Genomic DNA, 27,684 nt, shown 5'->3' on the forward strand with positions numbered 1-27,684 from the left:
TGGTTTCACTTTAAATCATTAAATGGCATAGGCTAATCACTGTACTTAAAAATGAGAGACTGAAGTAAAAAAGGAAGGAACCAATGATTTGCGTTCAAATTGAGGTTCCTTGAGATATTCTTTGAAGTCTGTTGCTAAGTCCTTATCCTGAAGGTAATTACTAGCAATTACTCTCTGATTGCTATGTGCATATCAGACATCATCATCACTCTAATTATAATACAGTTAGCCAAAGCTGAATGGTTAACTTTCAGTTCAATTAAATGTTTGTTTTGTAGCCTATTTATAGATATGACAGATGTATACTGCTCAAAGATAATTATGGAATTTGATACGTTCCAGAGCTGATATAAAACATACAAAAACACAAAAAAGAACAAATAAGACAATTTAGTAGGGACTGCAGCTGCTAACGGAATATGAAGCCAGTTTGCTAAGGTTTTAAATCTGTCTGCCAAAACACCCAGTGAATAGCACTTTCTCTAGCATTCTCAAAATTAATAACTGCTGACGATGAATATATTACAAAGTAATTTCAATGTATTTTGTGGAGAAAAACAGTGACAGATGAGTTCTCCTTTTTGATCGGGACTTTTATTGTGGTGACTATGCTAACACGAATGGTGCCACAGGCACCACTGTGAAGTGTGCTAGTCAGCGAACTGGCTGCGTTCAATGGGTGACTTGATCACTGCCGTTCCTGAGACTTTTCATTACCACAGACTGAAACCGTGTGCAAACAACTCGTCACTCTCTTTATCCACTGTTTTGTTCATTTGTGTTAGCCAGGGCTGAGCTGTTCTGTAAAACTTCATTTGGTTGAACTGTGACAATTCCAGTAACTACAGGAATATAGTAATTAGGTGTAACGTAACCTGTCTCTAGATTCTTGACTTCCCTCTCTGTGGACCTAGTAATGGCCAGGCAGGAGAAACGTTTACTGATCACCTAACCTTTACTGACTGCTCACTGGTTACCACCAGCAACAGCCAACTGCACACCAAAAAAAAGCAACTTCCAACCCTCGCATCTGCCCTATAAATGCCCCAGCTTGTAAGCAGGCAGAAGTCTCTGGTTCTCAGAGACCTTTCTGCCACTCCCCCTACTCCCTGCAAAAACATAAAATAAAATAAGGGCCTGGACCATCAGCAAGTTGTTCTTTCTCTTGTCTTTCCTTTGGTTTCAATTTGGTTTGGTTTTGAGACAGTGTTTCACATAAAGCTCAGGCTGTACTAAAACTCACTCTGTATCTCAGGCTAGCTTGAAACTCACAGCCCTCCTGTCTCTGCTCCTGGACTGTTGGGTTACAGATGTTATCGAGTGCCATTTCTCTTTCCCCGAAGCCTCTGCTCGCCTCTAGCCCACATTCTATCTCCACGAATCTGAGTACTGACATAAGTGCAACTACATATATATGTTGACATGATATATGTTATGATATGATATATGATATATGTGGGGTGTGTAGTGTGGTTGTCTGTTCATTTAGCATATTGTTTTCAAAGGTCTCACATATATTGTAGCATGTATCATTCCTTTTTTAAAATCACTGACTAATATTACACTGTATGCTTAGACCATATTTTGTTTATTCATTCACTATTAAGACACTTGGATTATGTCCATTTCCTGCCACTGCCTTTACAAATATTAGTACAGCAGCAGGAGTCTACACTGAAATCGTGGGCACAGTGAAATGGGAAGATACCGGTATCTGGGTAGAGGTCTACAGAGACTGCCTTTACAAATATTAGTACAGCAGCAGGAGTCTACACTGAAAGAAATGGCCCCGCAAGCAGTCTCCAAGCACTTATTTTCACACCTTTAGAACTGAACAATATTGGCTCATTGATTACCTATGTTTTCTTTTCTGAATTAAGTTTTCTTACCTCAGCATTCTTTGAGTGATCATCTATTTTTTATGATCTTATAAGAGGTCATCATATATTAAGTATATGAAAATAATTTCCCAAATATGTTCATTGTATTATAAAATTTGCCTTTTAATTGTTATGAAATGTAGAATAACCTTTATATATGGTTAAACTGGCATCTTATGCTTCTGGCAACGATTATTTAGTTTATGTTTTTCATCATAGACATTGAAATAGTTATACCATATAAAATATATACTGCCATGAGATACTGGAGAAACTGAGCACAATTTTCCCACAGTATTAGAAGTTCCAAATCTTAATTAATACTTCAAGGGAGTAAATTCTACAATCTGATTCACTGAAATTACTAAGTAGGCATCCAATCTAGTCACTCATCTACAGCATAAGAAAACTACATTTTGTTTTATAAATGCATCTCTCAAAATGTTTTGCTTCTTCAAAAATATCAGTATGAGCATTAGCTCTTAGAGAAAGGAGAGGAGAAAATACATGACTGGGGTCTATAAGCGATTTCCTGAGAAGAAGCCTGCAAGACAACCCGGGCAAACACCTTCATCTCCCGTATTCAGACTCACACGGTTCTCACGGGCAGAGCTAGCAGTGCTCCCAATACTTAAAATTAAATGTTCGTTACCTTCGTCTCTCATTCACTACTTCATTACACTATTGTTAATTTCAATAATAACCCAAACATGACTTATTAGGGACAAAGCTGTTACTTGTATTTACTTTAGTTTTTTGCTTTTAAAAAGAGAATTGCGGGGCTGGAGAGATGGCTCAGAGGTTAAGAGCACTGGCTGCTCTTCCAGAGGTCCTGAGATCGGTTCCCAACACCCACATGGTGACTCACAGCCATCTATAATGAGATCTGGTGCCCTCTTCTGGCGTGCAAGGTTACATGGAAGCAAAATGTTGTATACATAATAAATAAATCTTTAAAAAAAAAAAAAAACAGAATTGCATTTATAAAAAACTTAATTCCTAAAATTTTAAGTTCAACATTTCCACATGAACATTTATTGTTTGAGACTCAAAACCTTCAAAGATGAATTCTAAAGCCCTGATACTATTAATCTCTGCAACAAAACATTTTTCCATTAGGAGAGCAATCATTTCTACTAGTTTCATATTAACTAGTACACTTCTTTTATTACATTTATCTCATTATAGTCCAATCACTTTAAGTGTTTCTACCTATCTGCTAGCTTGGGAACTCCCCCAAATCAGATCAAACCCTAATTCTTTTACTATCTTTAGTCTCATACAGGAACCTAGTAAATAACAGATGAGTGATACCTTTTCTTAAATGAGTGACTAAATATAGTCTGTCCATGGCAACTGTCCTCTTTTCCAATAATTTATACAGTTAATGTCTATTTTGAACTACTCATATAAAAATACTTATCTCTTATTTAAAAGATATGATTAATTACTATGTATTATCCTTCATAACATATTTCAGCAAAGTACTTACAGATATGTAACAGAAAACAATCTTGTGAGACACCTTACCAATGCTTCTTTTTTACAAATAAAATCAACTTAAGTAGCTTTAAAGATCAGAAACTAATGGATGGAAGAGCATTAGTAGACCACTGCTAGGGTCAGGCCTAGACTGGGGGTGTTAATTCCACCAGGCACACCTTTCACCACACCAAGCAAAGACTCTTCAAACAACCGTTTTAGCACATCAGCAGTTGCACTAGAAGTACTTACACTGACCCCAGCGCCCTGTTCTTGGGTTTAAATAGTTTGGATAAAGACCATTTGGGCGTTCCATTTTCTGGAGTAGTTTCCGAATGTGCATGACCTAATCAAAATGAAATTAAGAATGTAATTAAGATCATAAAGACTTTCTATTAGCCTATGCTCTGTGGTTTGTCGATCACTTGGAACCTACACCCACCTTCTACCTTATCATGTGTGGTGGTCAGGAGGGCTTCTATTTCTTAAATGATTCATTAGTTTTATGAGAGGATTATATTATTATTAAAAATCAAACAATAATAAATTTAACAAAATAAAAAAGTTCACGAAATATTTTAAATTCTCAGTCTATTTATTATACAGACTTGACCACCAGAAACATCAGACAGATTTTCTAGATATATCCCTGTATTGTAACACAAACTGCTAAACGATCTTATTAGTAAAAATAACCTGGAGCCAGATATTGGGATGAAAGCTGAAAGATCAGAAAACAGAACAAGCCAGCCATGTTCTTACCTCTATGAAATCCTCAGCCTCAAGAGAGAGACTTCCTGTTTACTCACACCTTTCTGTGCCCTGCCATCTTCCTTCCTTCCTAGTGCTGGGATTAAAGGTGTGTGCCACCACTGCCTGACCTCTATGTTTAATATAGTGGCTGATTTGTCCTCTAAGCCCCAGCAAGCTTTATTAGGGCACACAATGTATCACCACACTGCATGTATTAAAATAGAAGAAATAAATAATTTTTAAAAATTAAATAAAATAACTTCATAGAAATGGAATCAAAACTTTCTATGAAAAGAATTAATTTGAATTTAATAAATAATGAAGTAAAAATCAAGCTGCTGAGATTTAAATACCTTCTCAATAAAATATTTCCCTAAATCCTTAAATATCTCCCTGAGTTCAGGGAGGAAAAAGAATCACTCACTACATTCAGAGGCTGATGATGTCCCCAAAGACCACCTTCACTCTGTCTGCAGGCTGGTCAGATCTTATTAGATCTCAGATGTGGAGAACAGGAAGTACAGAGGAAACGGATTCTAGTTCTTTTTTTTTTTTTTTAAGATTTATTTATTATGTAATGTTCTGTCTGCATGTATGCCTGTATGCCAGAAGAGTGCATCAGATCTCATTGTAGATGGTTGTGAGCTACCATGTGGGTGCTGGAATTGAACTCAGGACCTCTGGAAGGGCAGCCAGTGCTCTTAACCTCTGAGCCATCTCTCCAGCCCCATAGTTCTTGTAGTCTTACTTTTCTGAAAAGTTATTTATACCTAAAATTTTGTCACTCAGATTTTGAGTAGGTAGCGTATCCATGCTGCCTTACATATGACTGATGACCTGGATGGTATAAGTGACTTAGAATACATTCTTTCTCACTGGCATGCATATATACTTTAGCTTTCTGAACTTGAGCACATTAATAGGTTTACCACAACCATTCTCATCATGTTCTTTTGGCTGAGTTTTGGCATGGTGCCAAGAGGCTCAAGAATGCTACCTATATTTCTAAATTCTTTCATATGCAAAGCCACCATCATGCACAAGTACAATGTGAATAACTCTACACACCACTTTTATACACTTCTAAGTGGCATTAGGAAAGATGAGAAACTTGGCTTTTTGACATCTGAAATGATGTACAACACTGAATTCTGTGTTTCTCTGTACACTGATTTTAGTACCTCTAACAGCATTCCTCAGTCTGTCTTCTAAGTCCTCCCTTCTACATTTCAAGCCCCATCTTTCCCTGTTGCTTCCTCTTTGGTCTTCTCTTTGGTAGTAATGTTTTCTTCTGCTCTGGTGCTGATATCACATCTTACTCTATTAGCATTTGATCTCAGTTTATATTCTTATTCTACAAAAATTGGGGCATGAGGGGAAGCCATGCTTTTCTAAAGTGATATTTGGTCAGGATTTTGATTTTTTTCCCCTGGTGTTTGTCATATTCCATGGCCCTTCCATTTTGTTCTGATAAAACTCTATAAATTCTGTACTTATGCCTTTTAGATGAATTGTTCATCATCATTCATCAACTCCCTCCCTTTTGGGGGGGAGGGGGTGGACTCTTAAACTCAGCTTTATTTGCTTTAGTTTTATGAATGCCCAGATTACAGGTCTACACCACTACACTGACTCTCATCTGTTTTCCTGACTCAACTATTGACAGGAAAGTTTTGACATAAAAGAGCACAACAGTTGAACACAAATGTAAGTGTGCTTCCTGGCCTTTGCTGCTTCTCCCTGGCCAATTGAGACTGGAGGCTGGCACTGTCTGCCACAGACACACCTGTCACTTCTTCCCTCACTGAAGCTGGCACTGGGGGACTGTTGTGAGCATCCTTTCTAGCTGCTTAGCACACTGCTTCCTTCTAGTCTGAAAAGCACTCACCATCAGTCTGCCACCCTGTCCTCACTATGAACTTGCCTCCACAGATTTTAAATTTGTGCTAAACACAGTTTTGTTCCTACCACGTAAGGCATCTTTGTAAAATGACACTTTCTTACCCTTTGCAGCTGATATGGACAGACGCAAGGATTTTAAGTCTACACTGATATTTTATAGTCCCCCCCCAATTAAATGTTTGTTTTCAGTGTGAACTTAAAGAAGAAAAAGAAATAGTTACATCCATGTTAAAGACTCTATAAGGACGTTTAACTGCTTAAAATACCACCACTAAAGAGTTCCAAAACATTTGGAATGTTTTGGGTTCAGAACTAAACTATCTGGGAGAATATTTAGCCTTCTTAATAGCTATTCCTTACCTACCTCTGTGTGAAACCTAACATCCTTGTGACTACTAGGTCCTCTTGAAATGTCATGACAGACCTCTGGCTTCTACCAGTCCAAAGGCTAAGAGTGCTATCAACCAGCACCTGAGAAAGATATCTCTCCATTTTGCTGTAATTCATATACCTGATGTTCCCACTGATATATTTTAACAGGAATCTTCACTTATGATTTTAATGTGTTCTTTTATTATAAAAACTTCACAAAACTGCCAGGCGGTGGTGGCATAGGCCTTTAATCCCAGCACTCAGCAGGCAGAGCCAGGCGGATCTCTGTGAGTTAGAGGCCAGCCTGGTCTACAGAGTGAGATCCAGGAAAGGTGCAAAGCTACACAGAGAAACCCTGTCTCAGGAAAAAAAAAAAAAAAATGAAGGAAGGAAGGAAGGAAGGGAGGGAGGAAGGAAGGAATAATATAAGGGGCTGGAGAAATGGCTCAGAGGTTAAAAGCACTGACTGCTCTTCCAGAGGACCTGAGTTCAACTCCCAGCAATCACATGGTGGCTCACAACTATCTGTAATGAGATCTGGTGCCTTCTTCTGGCTTGCAGGCATACATGCAGACAGAATACTGTATACATAATAAACAAACAAACAAATAAATAAATCTTTAAAAAAATTTTTCATGAAACTGTTACTATGTTGAAACAGCAATAACCTGAATCTGTGTTCCCGAAACTGTTACTATGCTGAAATAGCAATAACCTGAATCTGTGTTCCCAGGGGCTAAGGCTGTTCATATTTGGCTCTAGAATAAACATCTCTTACACCTTTTGATGTGAGGGCAGAGTTTTGCATTCACAGTAGTAATTTTTATTTAAATAGTCAGAGTCCTAACACCTAGGTATAGCTCAGTAGTAGAGTCAACAGTCAGCATGTGAAAGACCCTGGGCAAAGATCCACTTCACCAAAAAGGAAATGAAAAAGAAAACCCTCTCAGAAAACAAAACAACAACAAAAAAACAACCTCCAAAATAACCCCCAAGACTTCTTAAAATATTCAGTAGAATAATCATATACTCTATGAATAAGCAATATTTTCTCTTTTCCTTTGCAATTATTAAACTTTTTAAATTTTGTTTTCTTGTCTAAGCATGTGGGTCAGGGAGTTCAGAACCATGAGTAGAAATGGGAATAGAATTTTTTTTTAATAAATAATGGTTATAACTTCTCAATAAATACTTTAAATATATTCTAATAGAGAAGAATTTAAAAAAAAAAACTGAAAGAGAAAAAGGACAATAAAAACCAAAGTCCTGAAAAACATGTTAGTAAGATCTTTTGGGAAATTTATAAGAATCTTTTGTAACTAACCTTTTTGTAGTAAGTCAAGTCACCAGTCAGGTAGCTGAGGTGAACAAACTCCATATGCAGTGTGCCAAATTCAGCCAGAATGCTGCTACCTGCAGACGCCCAGCCCCAGTTCCGACCTACTCCACTGAGTGAAAGGGGGATAAAAAGAGACAAGATTGGGGAAAGAGCAAAACTTTTTTTAAATGAACACATGCATCTTAAATAGATCTTAGAAATTATTACATCTAACATAATAGTTTCTATCTTAATTTTTGTTTATTAAAAATTTTGAATCAATAATACACCCAGGTCTTAAAAATCAAGACAACATAAAAATATGCATCAAATATATTTTATCCATTCTCATTCTCTTTACATTACCTAGCTCTATGGTCACTTTTCATTACCTTCTTACACACTCAGAAATTTTATAAAAACATAAGGAACCCATATTTTTTTAAATTTTTCTACCTCTTATAAGCAAAGCATACACAAAATACACTAAATGCTCTGACTGGGCACTGTAGTCCTGTACTGTCCCTCATCAGTCTCTACATATCAGTTCACAAATAACAGCGTTCTCATGGAGTTTTAATAGCTGTAGAAAACTCCATGTAATTAATGGTTCTCTTATACACTTGCATATTACTCTGGTCTTCTATGTTGTCAATTTACTATGCTATACTTTAATGATCTGGATTAAGAACACACCAAAACCTACATGAAGACATACATAGTTCTACCTTTTACAGTTCCTTCATTATACAAAACTATTTTTTCATTGAAATTATCAGAGGCAAACACCACTATAAGATTTTTCTTTTATAGCTAGAAGTGAGAGTCAAAACAGGAATGTGGACATAGTAACTATGTAAGACAGACATTCATTTTTACAGACAGTAAAAACTTGCTATGCTACAGATATCCATAAGCATGACATGTAATATATTTGTTCTTGTAATAAATAAGGCCACTGAAAAATGGAAAACTACAACAATGAACAAACTCAAGTTAAGAAACAGAATACTGAACACTAAGGATAGGAAACACATCAGAAGAAAAGCTCTTTCTATATTATGATCAGATAAAGTGTTTCTGAAGTGATGAAATTCCAGCTGAGTCCTGATCACAGAGGCGTTCACAATGAATAAACCTTCAAGAAGAAAATTCTCAAGAAGGGAAACAACAAATGCAGTGGCCCAGAGGGAAGTGAGGGGGGCTGGTTGCAGCTAGAGTTTAGAAAGTCAATGATACAGAACGCAATTAGAAAGCTAGATAGCATCCAAGCCATGCAAGGATACTTGCTGTAAGACCTTAGTAAATTTTCAAAATTTTTATTTTAGTGTGATAGAAGGACAAAAGAAAATGTAAAAAATACAGTATACATTTTAGGAATAAGTCATAATATTTAGAGATCAATTGGTTTTCAGCTAACTAATAAATTATTCTGTTGTCAGCTATGGGCATAAAAACCTAGTCAAGTCCACAGTTCACCATGTAAAAACTTACCAGCTAAAAGCAACAAAGGAAAACATTATTCAGAGTATATTCAGACACTTTTCAAAATACTAAATCCTAAACAAGATTTTTTATCTTTTATTTCATAGATAGGATTCTAAAATATAAAATTTGACTTACATATATATTCTAACTCAAAGAATAAAACTACTGAAGACCAACCCAAGTTTAAAGAAAAGATGAGCTGCCCCAAACTAATACCAAAATGTTTTCCTATAAATGCTATGCTTTTTCAACTGATCAAAGGGGAGACATTAAAATGCTTTCATATATAATCAGAGAACATGAGTAGCAAAAATGTGCAGTGAATACTTATAAACAAAACAATTAAAAACAACATTGACTTCTCTCTCTGCTAAGCTAAACATCAGCAATAAGACATTAAAAATGTTTGGCAAACTTTTGACGGTTAAACAGTAATCATTTTAAGGTCCTATAATTACTTTGAATTGTTCTGATAATGGATCACCTATAATTTGTATTTTGCTCAAAGTCCAAACAAAATCTTTAATCTATGTATTTAAAGAACAAAGCTTCTAGTGAATTGCAATTTTAAGAACAAAGCTTGCCAACAACTGATGTTCATGTTTATCCCATCAAAATCCAAGAAATTAACTAAATAAATGAAAGCTGTTGCACAATGTACAAGTTTAAACTCAGAATCCTGAACAATAGGAATGAGCATTTAATGGAACTCCAACTTTCACTCAGATATATTAAATAGCTATACATTATAATATGCAAAAATTTTATAGTAGGAATATACTACATTTAAAAAGAATTTGCTCTAAAACAACTATATATATACAATATTTTTCAAACTCAAGACAAGAATGAAGTGAGGATAGTAATAATTTCAAATGTTGATAAGTATTTAACTTTCTTAGAAATAACTTTACTTGGGAAATAGTTTTAAGAAGAACTATTTTCACAACACATTATTTAAAAATTTTAAATTGGGGTTGGAGAATGGCTGAGCAGGATCCAGGGTAGGTTCTTAGCACCCATGTGTCAGCTCACAACCATCTGTAACTCCAGTTCCAGGTGATCCAATGCCCTCTTCTGGCACTGTGGGCACCAGGTACACATGTGGTACACATATGAACACACAGATAAAACACTTCTACACATAAAATAAATATTAGTATTGTTAAATTATTAGATTAATTTAAAAGCACAGAAGAAAACACTTTTTTAATTAAAAAAAAAGATAAACACATCTGTAAGGCCATTGAAAGAAAAAACTCCACTAGAACAGTAGAGCACCAAACACTGCAAAAACTACAAAGGACAGGAACAACACATACCTTCCAACAATATCTCCAAGTGCTACTGTTATCAATTCCCCACAAGACACAAGCTAGTGGACTGCATTTAATAACAGCTCTCTGCTTCCTGCAAGAAACACACCTGACTAGCGCAGACCAAAAACAGTTGTAAGGTGAAAGAATGGAAAAGAACATCTAAGTAAAGAGAACTAGAAAAACGTAGATACAGTTTCACTAAAATCTGACAAAAGAGATGCACTAGTTGGTTTTTGTCAACTTGACACAAACCTAGACATCTGAAAGAGAATATAACAGAGAAAGTGCCTCCACAAGATTTGCCTGTAGGCAAGTCTCTGGAGTATTTCTTTGATTAATAACTGATACGGGAGGACCCAGCTCACTGTAGGTGGTTCCATCCCTGGGCAGGTAGTCTTGAGATATAAAAGGAAGCAGGCTGAGCAAGCCATGAGGAGTAAGCCAATAAGCAGCACCCCTCCATGGCCTCTGCATCAGCAGTTCCTGCCTTGAGCTCCTGCCCTGATTTCTCCCCATGGTGGATTAAAGCTATAAACTAAACTAAACTCTTCTCTAAGTTGTTTGATCATGATATTTTATTATAGCAATAGAAACTCTGACTAAGATAGACCTTGGTACCAGGTTTGTGGGATAATGCTGATAGAACTGATCACATTTTGATGAGAACTGTAGAAGATTTTGAATTTTGGTCTAGAATGTTCAAAGTTCAATGAGCCACTGTGAGAACTTAGACAATAATGCTAAAAGCAGTGCAGATGATGGATGCCTGACTATTGAAGTTTTAGAGAGAAGAGTCTATCAGGGTTGTTCATGTACTATTTTGTATTAATCATTTATGGTTTTAGTTAGCTGGAACTGAGAGGAATCAGCTGTGATTAAAAGAGAACAGCATAATTGAGGCAAAAATATAACCTACTAATAGTCTTAAAGATATGGGCAACATGATCATCCCAATGCAGAAAGGCATTTGACAGAATCCAGTGATAAAGGCTATATATAACAAACTAATAAACAATGCTACAATTAAACAATTAAAGAAAGTATTTCCAGTAAAATCAGGAGTGAGGCAAGGGTGTCTACTTTCTTCCCTCCTATTTACAACATCCTTGACATCTTGATTAGAAAAATATGATGAGAAAAGTAAGAGATACAAACAGGAACAAAAGAAGTAAAATTATTCCTGTTTAGAGACAAGATGATCCTATACATAAGAGATCTAATGACTTCACTACAATAATCTTAAAACTGACAAACACTTTCAGCAAAGTAGCAGGATACAAAAATTAACATGCAAAAATTAGTAGCTTTCTAATATGTAACATGACAAGAAAATCAGGAGAGCACTACAATTCAGAAAGCAAATAAATGCTCCAATGATAATATGACAACACTGAAGAAAAAAAACTGAAAATGCTTCAAAATGGAAAAATCTTCCATGTTCATGGGATAGTAAAATTGATAGTGCAAAAAATGGCTATATTGAGCTGGAGAGATGGCTCAGAGGTTAAGAGCACTGGCTGTTCTTTCAGAGGTCCTGAGTTCAATTCCCAGTACCCACATGGTGGCTCACAACCATCTGTAATGAGATATGGTGCCCTCTTCTGGCCTATAGGCATATATCTAGGAAGAACACTGTACACGTAATTAATAAATAAATCTAAAAAAAAAGGCTATATTACCAAAAATGACCTTGTTTTTAACACAATCATCATCAAAATTCCAGTAACCTTTTTCACAGAACTAGAAAAAACAATCCTAAAATTCATATGGAAGCACAGAAGACTACAGATAGCCAACCAGTCCTGAGCAATAGGAAGTATACTAAGGGTATTTTGAATTTTGAATTACCCTACAAAACAGTAGTAACAAAACCAGTATCCCTATTGGCACAAAAACAAACTCAGGTCAAGGGACTAGAATAGAAGGCCCAGAACTAAACCCACACAATGGAAGCCATAATTTTTTTTCACAAAGATGCCAAAAATACACATTGAAGGAAAGACAACCTCTTCAACATATAGTGCTGGGAAAATTGGACATACTCACCTAGAAGAATGAAAATGGATACTCAATTCTCGTCCTGAGCAAAAATAAATTCAAAATGGATGAAAGACCTTAATGTACGACCAGAAATTGTAAACCCTAGTAAACCATTTCAAGATATAGGCATAGACAAGGACTTTCTGAAGAGGAGGACTGCAGCAGCCCAGAAAAGAACTCCATGAAGTCGGGTGTTGGTGGTGCACGCCTTTAATCCCAGCACTCGGGAGGCAGAGCCAGGCAGATCTCTGTGAGTTCGAGGCCAGCCTGGGCTACCAAGTGAGCTTCAGGAAACGTGCAAAGCTACACAGAGAAACCCTGTCTCTAAAAACCAAAAAAAAGAAAAAAAAAAAAAAAAGAACTCCATGAACCGACAAGTGAGGTTGTAGGAAAGGAAAAAGCTGCTGCACCACACAGGAGACCTCAAATGAAGAGGCGGATTACAAGATAGGAGAGATCATTGCTTCCTCTGCATCTCACCAAGATTAGTACCTACACTATAAAGGGGACTTCAAAACTAAAGGATCCCAAACCCAAACAACCAACTCTAGTGTATAATTTACATACAAGAATGCAAGCATTCATTTTACAACAAAAACCATCAGTATATCAAGTCAGTTCCTGTAAAGCATGTCTCTGTTCCCTCTTGCTGTCATTCCACACCCTTCACCAATTATCTCATTAGAGATTGTTGATTTGTATTCTGGAACTCTGGATGACCATCATGTTGTGGATATTCTCTAGTCTGGCTCTTTCACTCAATATGCCTTTGAAACTTATTGCTGTGACTTAGTGGTTTAATTCTTTTTTATTGCTAAACAGTGTTTCACTGAATGAACATAACTATTTGGCTAAGCACCTGCTAATCAACACTTGGGTACATCACAGTTTTACAATATTATTAATAAAATTATTATGAACAAACTTGGGATGGACAGTTACTTTCTCTCGGACATATAAATATAAAACAAAGAATATTTTCTGAGGTATATAATAATTCCATTTTAACTTTATAAGAACAACCAAACTTCCCAAGTGACTACACTACATCAACTCCCACCAACATAAGTCTACTCTTTGGTGTTTTCCCCCCCTTTTTATTACCAAGTTAATTTTTTTTATCTTTGATATACAGTATTTTTTAATACTCCAGTAGTTTCTCTGTTGACTTACTCTATCCAAATATGATGCCCTAGGGCTTATAACATACACTATTAACTTATATAGTACATATTACCATACAGCACTTCAGATGTAATGTGAGAACACTGCCATAGTATATAGACAGTCTATGTATGATTCCTGAGAGTTCAACTCATGAGGCTTTTGACTCTTGGACAGTATAAAAGCAGTATGAATTCAGTAGAAACCACACTTCCAATTCTGAGTTCTGACTTTTGCCTGCACTAAGGATATGTGATAGCATATCTTGAAGAGATGCTGGGAGTAGCAGCAAGCTACAGTTCTCAATCAGCTACACAGCCACAAAGGTAAACAATACACACTGCACTAGGCTGTTCAGCTATGCTGATGAGTAGTTACATCAAGTACACTTAGAACTTAGACTATTTCAACTTATGACTGGTTTACTGGATGTCACATCACTACATATGTAGAAGCACAGTTTGTGCTGCTGGGACCATGTCTTTCCTTCTCTGTGTTATAGACTCTACAATGCAAGTTATTTTTGCTTTGAATAGTCAATTTCTTAAGAAAAATAAAACTCAGAGAAAACTTTAAAAATAATTTAAAAAGCAGAAAAATAAGCCTTTTATATTGACTTAAATATATTCTCATTGTTCTTCATTTTCTTAGTATAGATCTGTCTTTTCTATTGGCATCACTAGAATTTTCCTTTCTAGTTCTAGTAATAGACTGCTGATAACAAATTCTATAAGCTTTTTCATTGCCTATAACTGTCTTAATTTCATGGAGCAGGGTGGAGAAAGGAAGAGAATGGAGGAGAGGAGATAAGGCACTTTTTAAAAACTGATTTTCCTAACAAATTATGTCTCTTGCCAAGTTTCATGAAATACCAGGATCTGTGAACTTAATAAATGCTCATCAAATGTGAGGTTATGACATTATTTCTTCTTTTTAAAATAATGTTTTATTTATTTATTTTACATCCTGGCCTCAGTTTTCCCTCCCTTCTCACTTCCTAGTCTCTCCCTCCACCCCCCTTTGTTCTCACCCCAACCCTAATCCACTCCTCCTCTGTTTCTGTTTAGGAAATGGCAGGTCTCCCATGAATATCAACAAAACATGGCATATAGACAAAAAAAAAAAAAAAAGGAGAACAAACAAGCAAGAAACAACCTCTTTAATGGAAACAAACAGAACCTAGAATTTACATAAACTGAAGATACCTCTGACCATGCATTTAAAGATTTCCAAAGCTGCCTCCATGTGAGTGTGTGAATGAGTGTGAACAAGGAGAAGGAAGGCCGATTCTGTTCCAAAGGAGAACAAGTTGAAGGAAGGGAGAGCTTCAGAAATCAACAAAGTACGTGAAAGGTCGCTGAAAGAGGTGGACAATGTGCAGGTGAGAAGTGAACAGCTTCAGTCCTGCTGCTTGGAAGCACTTCCAAAAGGTAAGCCAGATCCGAGACAGCCAGTCTCGCCCTAAAGACAAGCCACAGCCCTCTCAAGACCAAAGCCAGTTACAGGTTTGGGTGAGACATACGGAAATCTTCCAAGGGATGGGTCATCGGTGAAGGGGAATTCCATTTTGTTGTTCCATATTACCAAAGGGCAGTGCAGGCCACCATCTTCAGAAATATCAGTGTTTAAAAACCAAGCTACCCTGCAGGGCTCCTATCAGAGAGCAGCCAAGGTCAGAAATTTCTCAATTTGGCCTGAATAAAGGAAAGGATCAGGGAGGCAGTTGCACAGAGCAAGACTGCTAGACAATGAGAAATCAAAAGGTGCAGGTGGCAGGAAGCTCAACTCAGACAGAGAAGTACATACATAAGCAAAGGCAGGCCTACACATGGTGGCTAGAAGCAGATCTCAGTAATTGAAAATACCCGTACTCAAACAGCATTCAACCTGAGGTCGGGTAAATCCACCTCTAGAGTCATGTACCTATTGCCCACTATTGCAGAAACTAAGGCAGGTTATACGAGATAGCCGCTGTGGCGTCCCTTCCAGTGAGGTCATTAATACTCAGGAAATCTGCACAGTACAATGGTACAATGAGAGCTCCTCTGCCTCTACTTACTCAGTACTGTGGTTTTCCACACTCTTAGTGCACTTTGGGGATATCCCAGCTAAAGCATTAGCCACCCCAGATTGTACCCCTCTGGAGAAACGCAATGTTGAAAGAATCAAACAGTTCACAGACTGCAATGCTTGCTAAGTGTGACCAGGAGAGGGCGGGGTTGTGCAAAGAGGGAAAATGATCAAGGTGATGAAGATTAGTCTGGTGGACATACGACACATGTCCAGTACCAACACCATAACAGCATATAAACCACAGGTATGTCAATAGCCCACAAGGTGAAATGTCACTCCCTCACTCCATGCATAAAACCACATAGCAGAATATTTCCCCAAACTAGAAGGGGTAAAAAAGACATCTAAAGATAAGAGGGATTTAGAGCCCTAAAAGAAAGGCCAGAGAACTTGTCCATGACATATTATACTCAAGACGTTGAAACTAGAAACAAAGAAACAATATTAAAACCTTAAAGGAAAAGTATATAAACCGTAAGTACATCAGAATAACATCATCTCTTTTATCAGCAACCCTAAAAGCCAGAAAACATGTAATATATTTAGAACACTAAAGGTAAAATCTTCTCACCAAACTATATCCGGGAAGTCATCTAAAATTGGTAGGGAAATAGGAGCATTTCAAAAGAAGCATACACTAAGGTAGGCCATGACCACTAGGCCAGCACAGCAGAAAATATTCAAAGGAATACTATGCATAGAGGAAGAAGAAAGTCAACTTCCCTCCTGACAGCACCAGAAAGAATAAATTTAAGAAGAAAAAGAGTAGCCAAACAAAGGAGAGTTAGGAAGGAATCCATCATGTCCAATATAGTGAACAAGCAAACCCCTGATACTAACAGACAAGAAAGTAAAATAATAATAATAATAAGTAATAATAACAATAATTACTCTAACCAAACAGAAAAACAACAAAATTACAGAAACTCATAAACCCCTCTCAATTATCTTAAAGGTAATGGCCTCAACTCACCAATAATGACATGCAGACTATATATATATAACAATAATCTTTTGTATCTTATGAGACTACAGTTCAATAAGACTAGAAATCAACAGCTAGGAAAAATACAGAAACTATACAAATATATGGAGACTAAACAGTATACTCTTGAATGACTAGTGAGTCACTGAAGAAGGAAGGGAGGAGACTTTAAAAATTCTAGAAGCAAATGAAAGTGGATGTACAATTTATCAAAAGGTTTGGGATACAGTGAAGGTAGTTCTGACAGGGGAATTTAGATACATAAGTACTTACATTAAAAAACAAACACAGAAAACATAAATAAATCAGAAAAAGCTCAAATAATCTAATGATACAACTCAAGGTTTGAGAGAGAGAGAGAGAGAGAGAGAGAGAGAGAGAGAGAGAGAGAGAGAGAAACCCAAAATCAGATGGCAAGAAATAATGAAGACAAAGACAGAAATTAATGAAATAAATACATAAAATCAGGCAAAGAGTTGGTTCTTTTAAAACAAGCTAGACTGGCAACTAGACAAACTAATCCAAAAGGAGAGAAGATTCAAATTACTTAAATTAGAGATTAAAAAAGAGTTACTATAGACTCTAGTGAAGTCCAAATAAAAGAAATAAAAGGAATACTTTGAAAATCTATAAGATGAGTGACATATCTGTAGAGCACAGATAAATTCTTAGACACATATAACCTACCAAAATTACATTAAGAAGATATAAAAAGCCCATGCAGGCCCAAAATAACCCTAGATTTAAGGAGCAATAAAAAGTTTCCCAATAAAGAAACACCCAGGACTAGATGGATCCAATGTCCAATTTCAGCAAACTTTTAATTAAAGAACAGCTAAATGTTTGGGTGGGAGCTCCACCTCAACCCCTGGCACCCTGGCATCCCTATACCCAAAGAGTGTGGAATGGTTGGAAGGAGTCTGGTGGAAGATCCACCTCAACTCCCCTCCTCATCTCTTTCCCTAAACCCGCCCTTTCAAAGCCAAACACAGCTCCTCCCCAGAGAGGCACAAAATCACTCCCACAGGGTATATAAGTGGCACCCCAGAAAACAGACGTGGTTATTCTGGCCTCATGTCCCCGTCTCCTCTCTGTGCAGCCGGGGAATTACCCAGGAGTGCCCAGCTTTACCCATTAAACCTGGGCTTTCCAATTTGGTCTGATTTGGTTTGCTGCATAGGTGGACAGGCCTTCAGGAGGTCTAAAAGTTATCACTAACATCAATACTCCTCAAATTGTTCCATAAAACAGTAAGGAAAGGAACACTGCTTTATGAAGCCAATATTACCCTAATAACAAAACTGGGTAAAGACAATGACAAAAAAGAAAACTATAGATTTCTTTCCCTGGTGAATATAGGCATAAATATCCTAAATAAATTTCTTGCTAACAAATTTAGGACTATATTAGGAAGACCATGACCAAGTTCATTTCATTACAAGGATACAAAGTTGGTTCAACATATGCAAATCAACAAGTGTAACAGCAAATAAATAAACTTAAGGACAGAAACCATACGAAAACCCCAATCAATGCAGAAAGGCCTTCGACAAAGTTCAAAACCTCTGCAAAGACCAAAGTGATCAAGACACTAAGAATAGAAGGAGCCTATCTCAACATAATAAGGGCCATACACAAGACTACAGACATCATACTAAATGCCAAGAGCATTTTCTCTGCTATCTGGCAAGATACAGGTGCCAACTTCAATATACTATTCAAGGTCTTACGCAATGTATCAGTAAAAAGAAACCAGAGGGACACAACCAGGAAAGGAAAAAGTCTGATTATTCCTGTTTACATACAACATGGTCCTAAATTTAAAAGACTTAGAAGACTTTACCAACAGTTATAACTGATAGATAAATGTTTTCAGCAAAGTAGCAGGATACAAAATAAACATACAAAATTTAGTTTTTCTATATAACAATAATAAATTTGCTTAAAAATTGGAAAATTCTCATCTATAATACCTTTAGAAATCATCCAGGAATAAACACAAACAAGAAGGTGACAGACATTTATAATCTAAACTTTAAGATACTCATGAAAAACCAAAGACACTAGAAAGTGAAAAGACCCCACTTTCGCATAGACTGGCAGAATTGATATTGTGAAACACATATATTCCCTAATGCTATCTACACGTTCAATACATTCCCCATTAAAATCCCAATTATATTCTACACAGAACTAGAAATAAAAATCGTAAGGTTTCTATGAAAACACTAATGACCCTGAGTAGCTGAAGCATTCTTGGACAGAAAGAACAATGCTGGAGAGAACAAAATCTGGCCTCGAGTTCTATTACAAAGCCTTAGTAACAAAACATTATGGTACTGGTACAAAAACACTCATGTAAACCAAAGGGACCAAGGACCCAGAAACAAGCGCACAGAGCTACAGCCACCTAATTTTGACAAAGGTGTCCAAAGTATAAACTCAGGGAAGGATAACCTCTGTAACAAATGGTGCCAAGAAAACCTCTCCTAGCATGCAGAAGGATAACATTAGATCCCTATCTCTCACTCTGTACAAAAATCAATTCAAAATGGATTAAAGACCTTAACATAAACATGAAAGTATAAAACCACTAGAGGCAAACAGTTATAACACCTTGAGATATGAACAATGACTCCAATAGCATAGAAGATAATTCCAAGAACTTACAAATGAGATTACATGGAATTAAAAGGCAAAAGAAACAATCACCAGAATGAACAAACAATCTACAGAATGCAAAAATTCTCCAACTGCACATCAGAAAGGGAATTTTAATAGCTAGAATATACAAAGAACTGCAAAAATTACATACCAAAGGAAAAAAATCATCCAATTAATAAATGTGCTAATAATGAAGTTAATTTTCAAAAACTCTCAAAAGAATCACAAATGTTCAATAAATAAGTTAAAAAAAAAAGTATTTGGAATCCTTAGCAATTCGAGAAAATGTAAATTAAAACTACTCTGAGATTACATCGTATCCCAGTTAGAGTATATATCATAAGGGGTGGAGAGAGAGAGAGGGAGAGACACACAGACACAGAGAGATAGATAACCAATGGTGGTGAGTAGATGGGGAACCTTTGTACACTATCAGGAATGTAAATTGTGCAGACGCTATGGCAATCAGTACAGAGGTTTCTCAAAAAGCTTGAACTAGAGCTAGGGAGACTAAAGTACACGCCATGCAAGCACGAGGATCTGAGTTTGATGCCTGGAACCCATGTGAAAAAACAAAACAACAACAATAACAAAAACTAGGCACAGTGGCAATGTTTGTAATCCCAGTGCTGGGTAAACAGGGACAGCTCGATCCCTGAGGTTACCGGTCAGCCACTCCAGCAGAGTCAGCGAGCCCTAGGCCAGTGAGAGATCCTGTCTCAATAAAGAATGACACTTCAGGTTAACCTGGTCTGCACACTATGTGCACACATGTATATACACTTGCACCCCATCCCAAACACATACACACATTCTTTAAAGTGAAAAGCAGAACTACCGTATGACCCAGCTATACCACTTTTGGGTGTATACTTGAAGGACTCTAAGTCAATATATACAGAGATACTTGTACATACATGTGTGTTGAGGCGTTATTCACAAAGCCCAAGCAATGGAACCAGCCTAGATGTTCAAAAGCAGATGAATGGGTAAAGAAAATGCAGTACACAATGAAATTTCATTTAGCCATAAAAATATGAAACAAAATAATATCATTGGGGAATGGAAGAAACTGGAAATCATTAAATAAGCAAAAAAGAGGGACAGGTTCTCTCTTATACATATTTGTACCTACATATATGTAGCTCTTGGAACTGGAAAGGGGATAATGAGAGAAGAGAAAGAGATCTTAAGGGAGGATGGAAGAAGAGAGGCAATAAAATAGATGTAATATGAAAACGGAAGTAGAACTATCTAGGAGAAGGAAACTAAGTCAGTCCATAGAGATGCAGGTGACATGTGAGGCCACTGAGAGAGTGGGAGGAATGAACAGAAAATACGATACATATATGTGAAGATGCCATAAAAAAACCTATATGGTATGTGCTATCTTAAATAATTTTTAAAACAAAAAAGACTTCAAACGCTCGAAGAGGAGTTCAGCTTAGGATAGTAATTCACTAGACTATGGCCTAACCAAGATAGCCTACTACATACATAAAGCCTGAAGTCCTGCCCACACTGGTTCTCTGCATAACTTCAGAGGCAAGCCTGAGTCACAAGACTGATGCTCTGCTCTGCAGCTGGCCATGATGACAACGTATACCTTTCCTGTTTTCAAAAATCAGATGGGGCCTGAGGGTAGCTCAGAAGTTAGGAGTATTTGTTGCTCTTACAGAGGACCCAGGTTTCCACAGCCGGCGTCTACACAGCAGTCCACAACCAGCCTTAACTCCAGTCCCGGGGGGACCCAATGTCTTCTTCTGACTTCCAGAAGAAGACAGAGCATGCACACGGTGCACATACATACATGCAGACAAAATACTCATACACATAGAATAATCAAAAAAGAAAGAAAAAAAAAGACTGAATGTAAAACAAGAAGCTTCCTAGATAAGGAAATCTTGGATAAGTCCATCCCAAGAAACTAGCTCTGTAAGACAAAGCTCTTAGGGCTGATGTAAACAACAACAGATTAAACCTTAGCTCTTCACAGAGAGATGAAGGCCAGGAGCTAGAAGGATGGTTTAACAGTTAAGAGCCTTTGTGGGGTCCTGGTACCCACATCAAATGTCCACCAACTGTCTGTCACTCCACCCAGCTCCAGGAGTTCCAGATCCATGGAAGCTCTTCTGGCTTCCACGGACATTACACTCACATATATATTTCACTGCACAGAATTAAAAATAAAAACAAATCTTTTGAAAGTTTACAATTAAAAGAAATGAAGTCTTGATAGATGGCTCAGTGGGTAAAGGTTCCTTTCCCCAAGCCTGACCACCTGAGTTTGATTGCTAGAACCCACATAGTAAAAGGAGAAAATAAATTCCCATAAGCTGTCCTTTGACTTCCATGTGTATTCCATAATACTTATGCATACATGCATACAACACACACGCACAAATATTTTTTAAATATAAAAAAGAAAACTTTAAATTAAAGTTCTGGATATAATATAAATATTTGGAGACAGACCACTACTGTGTCTCTTAATGTCACTGAAATACATATGGCAGTTTAAAGTAAATATTTCAACTATATATTTTGAGATTAAAGTGCATTAGATGTAATTCATCTTAAAATATAGGTAAATAATGGGAAGGGGTGAAGCGGACAGATGTGGCTACAATGCCTCCATCTTCTACACCAAGCTGTACAATACCAAGTGTAAGCACACTGAAAGGACAGATGTAAGTGGAATGCCTACAAGAGCTGTTTTATAAAGGTAATGAGGTCAATAAAAACAGTAAAAATGAACTTAAGTTCCAAATTGTACTCTATCAATTCAAAGGCAGGGGCCGAGAAGGATGAAAACAGGAAGACTATCAGGAGTAACATTAATGCTAATGCACAGCAAAGAAAACAACCAGCACAGGGAGGCAGCTGTCCATGGAAAAGGAGAAAAGAGTTGCAAACTATAGTTACAAGGGCTTACGATCTAGAGTGTCACAGGTTCACACCAACAGAAAAAGAAATGCACCCAACTTGTCCTAAGGTCCCCGGGTGCAAGGAAACCAACAGTCACATTTTCATGTGATTTAGAAATGTAAACATTATGATGAAAAATAAATACTACCTGGAGAAAACCTGAACAGCAAAAATATCAGCATGAATGATTTAAATGCAAATTAAAATACTGGCATTATTCAAACTTTTGTATGACTTCATAAAGTAATACAAAGAAACTATTTCATCCGTCTCTAAATGAAAAAAAAAATCAGTGTTTTCAAATGAAATAGATGACAAAAAATGATTATTTTAAGGATTCATGCTCAGCCTTGAGCCTCAACAATATGAGGAGCTTATATCATTATCCTTAGTATGGCAGTCAACAACAGACAGTCTTGATTTCTAGGCATGCTACTTTCTATCTTGTCTTAGAATAGTATGTAGTATGTAAGAAGAAAAGGGAAGGGAAAATACTTTGAATACAGTACTAAGCAGAAGTGGAGACAAGTATTAGCAATTGGAATAAAGTTAAGGCAGGGGACCTATCTCAAAGTAAAAGAGATAGTTTAAAAATAAAAAGAGGTTTTGATTTTCAACTATACATACAGAGAAAAATAAATCTTGAAAAGCATGGTGGAAGTAGATAACTGAAAATCTCCATGAATAAAAATATCAAAATTCAGTTAATTAATTTGGAACATAAATAATCAAATAAAATAGTTTACCTTTTCAGATTGACCATTGCCCAGGGAATTCCAGTAGGTGTGTTAAAAGCAGGAAGGAGTTTCTCAGCCAATTGCACTGCTTTAGTCTTGAATATCTGACATAAAAACATGAATAATCATAAATTACAAATTAGAGGTAAATATTGCTTATTGCCACCTCTGACAGTATGCATACCACAATGTACAAGTTATATGGAAGCCTGTGGTAAGGGGCTGCATGTTATTCTTACTGCAGAGTATACAGTAACTAGAATGGATATCTGTAAAATATATACGAAGGAAGGTTTCCCAGTATGCAAAATCCTCGGTCTAATCATCACTGCAAAGAAAGGACATAGTTTTGGTGTTCATGTCATTTGTATTTTTACCTGGCCAAAAGAAATCCAAGAAAGGGTTGGGAAGATGGATCACCAGCCAAAGCATTTGACATGAAAGAATCAAGACTAGTATTCAAACCTCCAAAAACCCTGCAGGGTGGGCATGGCAGTCCACCTTGAATCCAGAAACTGAAGCTGAAGACAGGGAATCCACAGAGCAAGCTGTCTAACAAGACTAGCCATAGGAGCTCTGGGTTTGACTGAGAAGTCCTGCTTCATTAAGGTGGGAGAGCAATCCAGGATAGCTCCCACCACCAACTCCAGGCCTCCACATGTGCTTGTTCACATGTACACTCCCTAACCCCCACACACATGAACACACAAGAAAGTTCAGGTTTCCACATGCACTCACACATGTGCATGCACACACGTACACTGCACACATACAAAAAAAAAATAGAAAAAGAACAAAATCTAAGAGAAGACAACAAGGCTACAGAATCTTCATCAACATGCAAGCTTACTTCAAATATCTAACAATGACAACAACAGAGTTTGGATAGATGCCCCTGAGTTGCTGTAAATACATTTCTACTTGATTCAGGGTTTTTTGTTTTGTTTTTTGTTTTGGGGGGGGGGCGGTACGTGTGTGTTTCTGGTTACATAATATTAAAAAGCAAATTTTAAAAAGTAAAAATTGAAGACAGCATAACTGGTTATCTCAAAAACTTGAAGGCATCTAAAAAAAGAAAAGTATACAATATAATATAGTCTTTATCTTTGTATTAAAACTGCAGTGCTAGTACAATGTGAAACATAAATATGATTTCACTTTATTTCTAATAATATTTTGCCATCAAAATAACGTCTGTTTTGCTGAATTTTTGCAAATAGTTCACTATTTTTCTTCTCTACTTCGTTAATTAACATGGCAAGTTATATTAATACTGTTTTGGTGTCAAGTCATCTTTGTTTTCTGGAGTATAAACTTATACATAAGACTTTGTTTTCCATATTCTTACTGGCTGAACTTTACTAATTTTTGTTAAGTATTTTTACTTATATGCTCACAGAGTTTACAAATCTGTACTGTTCTTTTTGTTTTGTTGTTTTGAAATCAGTGTCACTGTGGCCTCAGAAGAGTAGGAAGGCGTTCCCTGTAGAGGACAGAGCACCTGAGTTTACAGAGGTTCAGTGAATCACTAACACCCACACAAGACTCTATTCCCTGACTTCTGAAGGACAGTGGTCAAGTTATGTAATCCACCAAGGTGCCCATCAATGAACCAAAGGAATGTGGTATATATACATAATGAAGTTTTTCATATGCATGTGGAAAAGAAACAAAATTATGTCATTGCAGGGAAATGGAGCTGAATCATCTTCATGTTAGCAAACTAATCCAGCCTGCTTTCATTCACATGTGGAATCCAGCTTCCAAACAAAACCATGACAGGAGGACTATCTGAGAAAAGGAAGGGGACTGCTATTGGGAAGCTGGGTAGGAAACTACTGGGAATGAAGGCAAAAAAGTATGAGGTAATCATTATTATGGTCAAAGTATATTATAGACGTTTAAAAATGACACAATGAAAGCCACTGTTTTGCACTTAATTAACACAATTAAACACAAAGGAGGAGGAGAAGCAGCAAGCCCAAGAGAAAAATGTACTGGGTAAGCACCAGGCCAGTCCGCTCCACCCAGACAAACATTTCTGTGAGGGCCTGAGGGGCTAGCACCACTTCCCACCATTTACAGCCTAAGGTAGAAAAATAGAAAGTTAGTAAATAAATGACTTCTGAACTATTCATTTAAAAAGGACTGTATTAGACTGAATTTTCTTGCCTTCCATATCTGATAGTCAATAAAACCATTTACCTTGGAATTAATTTTGTGAAAGTTTTCATTCTCACTTCAAATACTATATATGAGGTTATGCTTTTTTGCTTTTTCATGAGTCAATTTTGATAGTTCTTTCTTTAGAGAACTTGTCCATTTTACCTAAAAGCTTTGTTTACAAAACACTGTTTGGCACATTTCACTATTATGTTTTTAATGTCTTGTGGGGGTCTCTGTAAACACCAGGGTGGCAGAGTAATGAATGGCCCACATGAGATAAGAAGGAATTCCAGTTCTACATGCCTTAGTTAGATGGTGTTGGTTCACATTTCCAGAGTCTGACTTCAGGCGGTTTATTTTAAGCATATTTAAGTACAGTACAATTTGGAAAAAAGTTTTCTGGTGTAATTCAATCCCCTGTGCACAAGGAGGTATACTTCTCAAAGTACATGCAACTTCTTCCAAGAAGATAGGTTCTAGAGATAGGCTACATGTATCACCTTAAGGGCCTGGGGAGGATCTGTTCATCCGGCTACTAGCCACCTCTGGTCCTGGTTGTGGGAGCTTAGGAGAGCTCCTGGTTATACAGATAATGGAAAGGTCACTTAGACCATTAGTCACTTCTAGTCCTGCTTGTGGCCTGGCCATACAGATAGCACAGATCACCAGGCTATTGACCACTCCCATTCCCAGCCTTCTTGGTGGAAAAACAGGTTATACTTCTCTTAATTGAACAGACAATCCCGAATGTTTAACATTCCTGGTTTCCCCAGTGCTATCTGAGAGCCCAAGGACCTTTGTGCTCCCAACAATGTCTATGGTGTCTGTGACAATAGCCTAACCATGGATATAGCATTCATTCCAGATTTTGGTAAGCTATCTTCTATTACTTCCTTCTTGACATATTTAGTTTAAAAGCTTTATTCAATTTTGCTAATACTTTCCAAGAACCAACTTTATAACATTTTCAATTTCCCTTGCAATTGTTTATTTGATGTGTTTATTACTTCAAGGCATTTTTTCCAAAGCCTCAACCAAGGCTGGACTGGAACTCACTACGCAGTCCAGCCTCCTGAAGTACTGGGATTATAGTGAGCCACCACATATCCACAGCTATTTTAACTTTTTTTATAGTTTGATTGAGCCTTGTTTTGTTGTCCAGGATATAAATATCCTGTGTACTAGAATAGACTATGTATTCTGTAGTTGTTGAGTGTTCTATAAACATCAATTCATTTAACCCAGCTGTTACTGTCACTAAGGACTCGGACATCATTACTAACTTTTTGTCTCTCTGTCCTATCAATTTGCAAAAACTGTTGAAGGATCCAACAGTCCTTGTTGAATTGCCCTTTTACTTCAAGAACTCAAAAGAAAAATTAATTCTATCCACTTTTGTTTCGTGTATTTGAAGCTTTGTTATGGGGTACCCAAAATAGATAGAGTAAGTTAATGTTGCGACTGTTATGTCTTCCTAATGTAGTATTCCTTTGTCATGGAGCATCCTTCACCTCGTGGGAATTTTTATTGTGACGTCTACTTTCTTAATGAAGCGTCCATTTTAGGTTTACTGTTTACACACTGTACCTTCTCCCATCCAGTTATGTTCACCACCGTGTACAATTTATGTCTACAGACAGTGAACAGTAAGCTCTTGCTTTCATCCCTATGATGAGTATCCAACCCAAGGCATCAAACATGCCCAATACTTACACTACAGCTGAGCTATTCACCTTTTTCTTTTCTGTTTATCACCTCCAGACTTTTGAGGACTTCCTCTAGGCCTTCCTGACTGCCTTTTTTTTTTTCTTACTTAAATGATTTTTTTTCTAGAAATCTAATTATGTATTGGTAATAGAGGCATACAACTCTCCATTATTTTTAATTTTTCTAGTGTAAAATCTTTAATGATTCAGACTATCATTATATTGCATAAGTTCCTATAAAATGTAAATGCTTCCAATTATGTAGGTGATTTTCTCAGTCGCTCTGTCTTATTTCATAGCTGATATAAATTACAGTTAAATATTATAGTAGACTATTCTGGGTTGTTTTGTTTTAAATAAATACATCACTTTAAAGGTATTAGATGAAAAATAATCCCTATGGTTTCAATTATTTAAATTCCAGTTTTCCATGGTATCATTTTCCCTCAGTGCTTTCAAACTTTTCTTTTATCTCTGATGTCCAGCTACATGACTAAGTGGACTCACTCATGACGCCCTTGTTAGGTTTTCTGTCAACCTGATACAAGTCAGGGTCATGTGGAAAGCAGGAACCCTGAGAAGCTGTCTCCGTTGGATTAGCCCAGAAGCAAGATCCCTGTGGGTTTCTTGATGAAAGACTAATGTAAGAGGGCGTGTCTACTGTGAGTGGTCCTGGGGTGTATAAGAAAGGTAGCTGAGCAGGACAT

General features: G+C 36.8%; 1 protein-coding gene across 1 annotated transcript in view; it reads right to left on the bottom strand.

Annotated features, from left to right (window-relative positions):
* The window catches only part of Man1a2 (mannosidase alpha class 1A member 2), a 133,465-nt gene that overhangs the window by 37,864 nt on the left and 67,917 nt on the right, over positions 1 to 27,684 (bottom strand). Inside the window, exons 6-8 of the mRNA XM_006989086.4 lie at positions 23,115 to 23,209; positions 7,714 to 7,837; positions 3,615 to 3,708 (exon numbers count right to left, since the gene is read on the bottom strand). Of these exons, the coding sequence (XP_006989148.1) occupies positions 3,615 to 3,708; positions 7,714 to 7,837; positions 23,115 to 23,209 (313 nt within the window). The remainder of the gene's footprint in view (positions 1 to 3,614; positions 3,709 to 7,713; positions 7,838 to 23,114; positions 23,210 to 27,684) is intronic.

This window comes from Peromyscus maniculatus, chromosome 6 (assembly GCF_049852395.1).
Source record: "Peromyscus maniculatus bairdii isolate BWxNUB_F1_BW_parent chromosome 6, HU_Pman_BW_mat_3.1, whole genome shotgun sequence".
NCBI classification, from domain to species: Eukaryota; Metazoa; Chordata; class Mammalia; order Rodentia; family Cricetidae; genus Peromyscus; species Peromyscus maniculatus.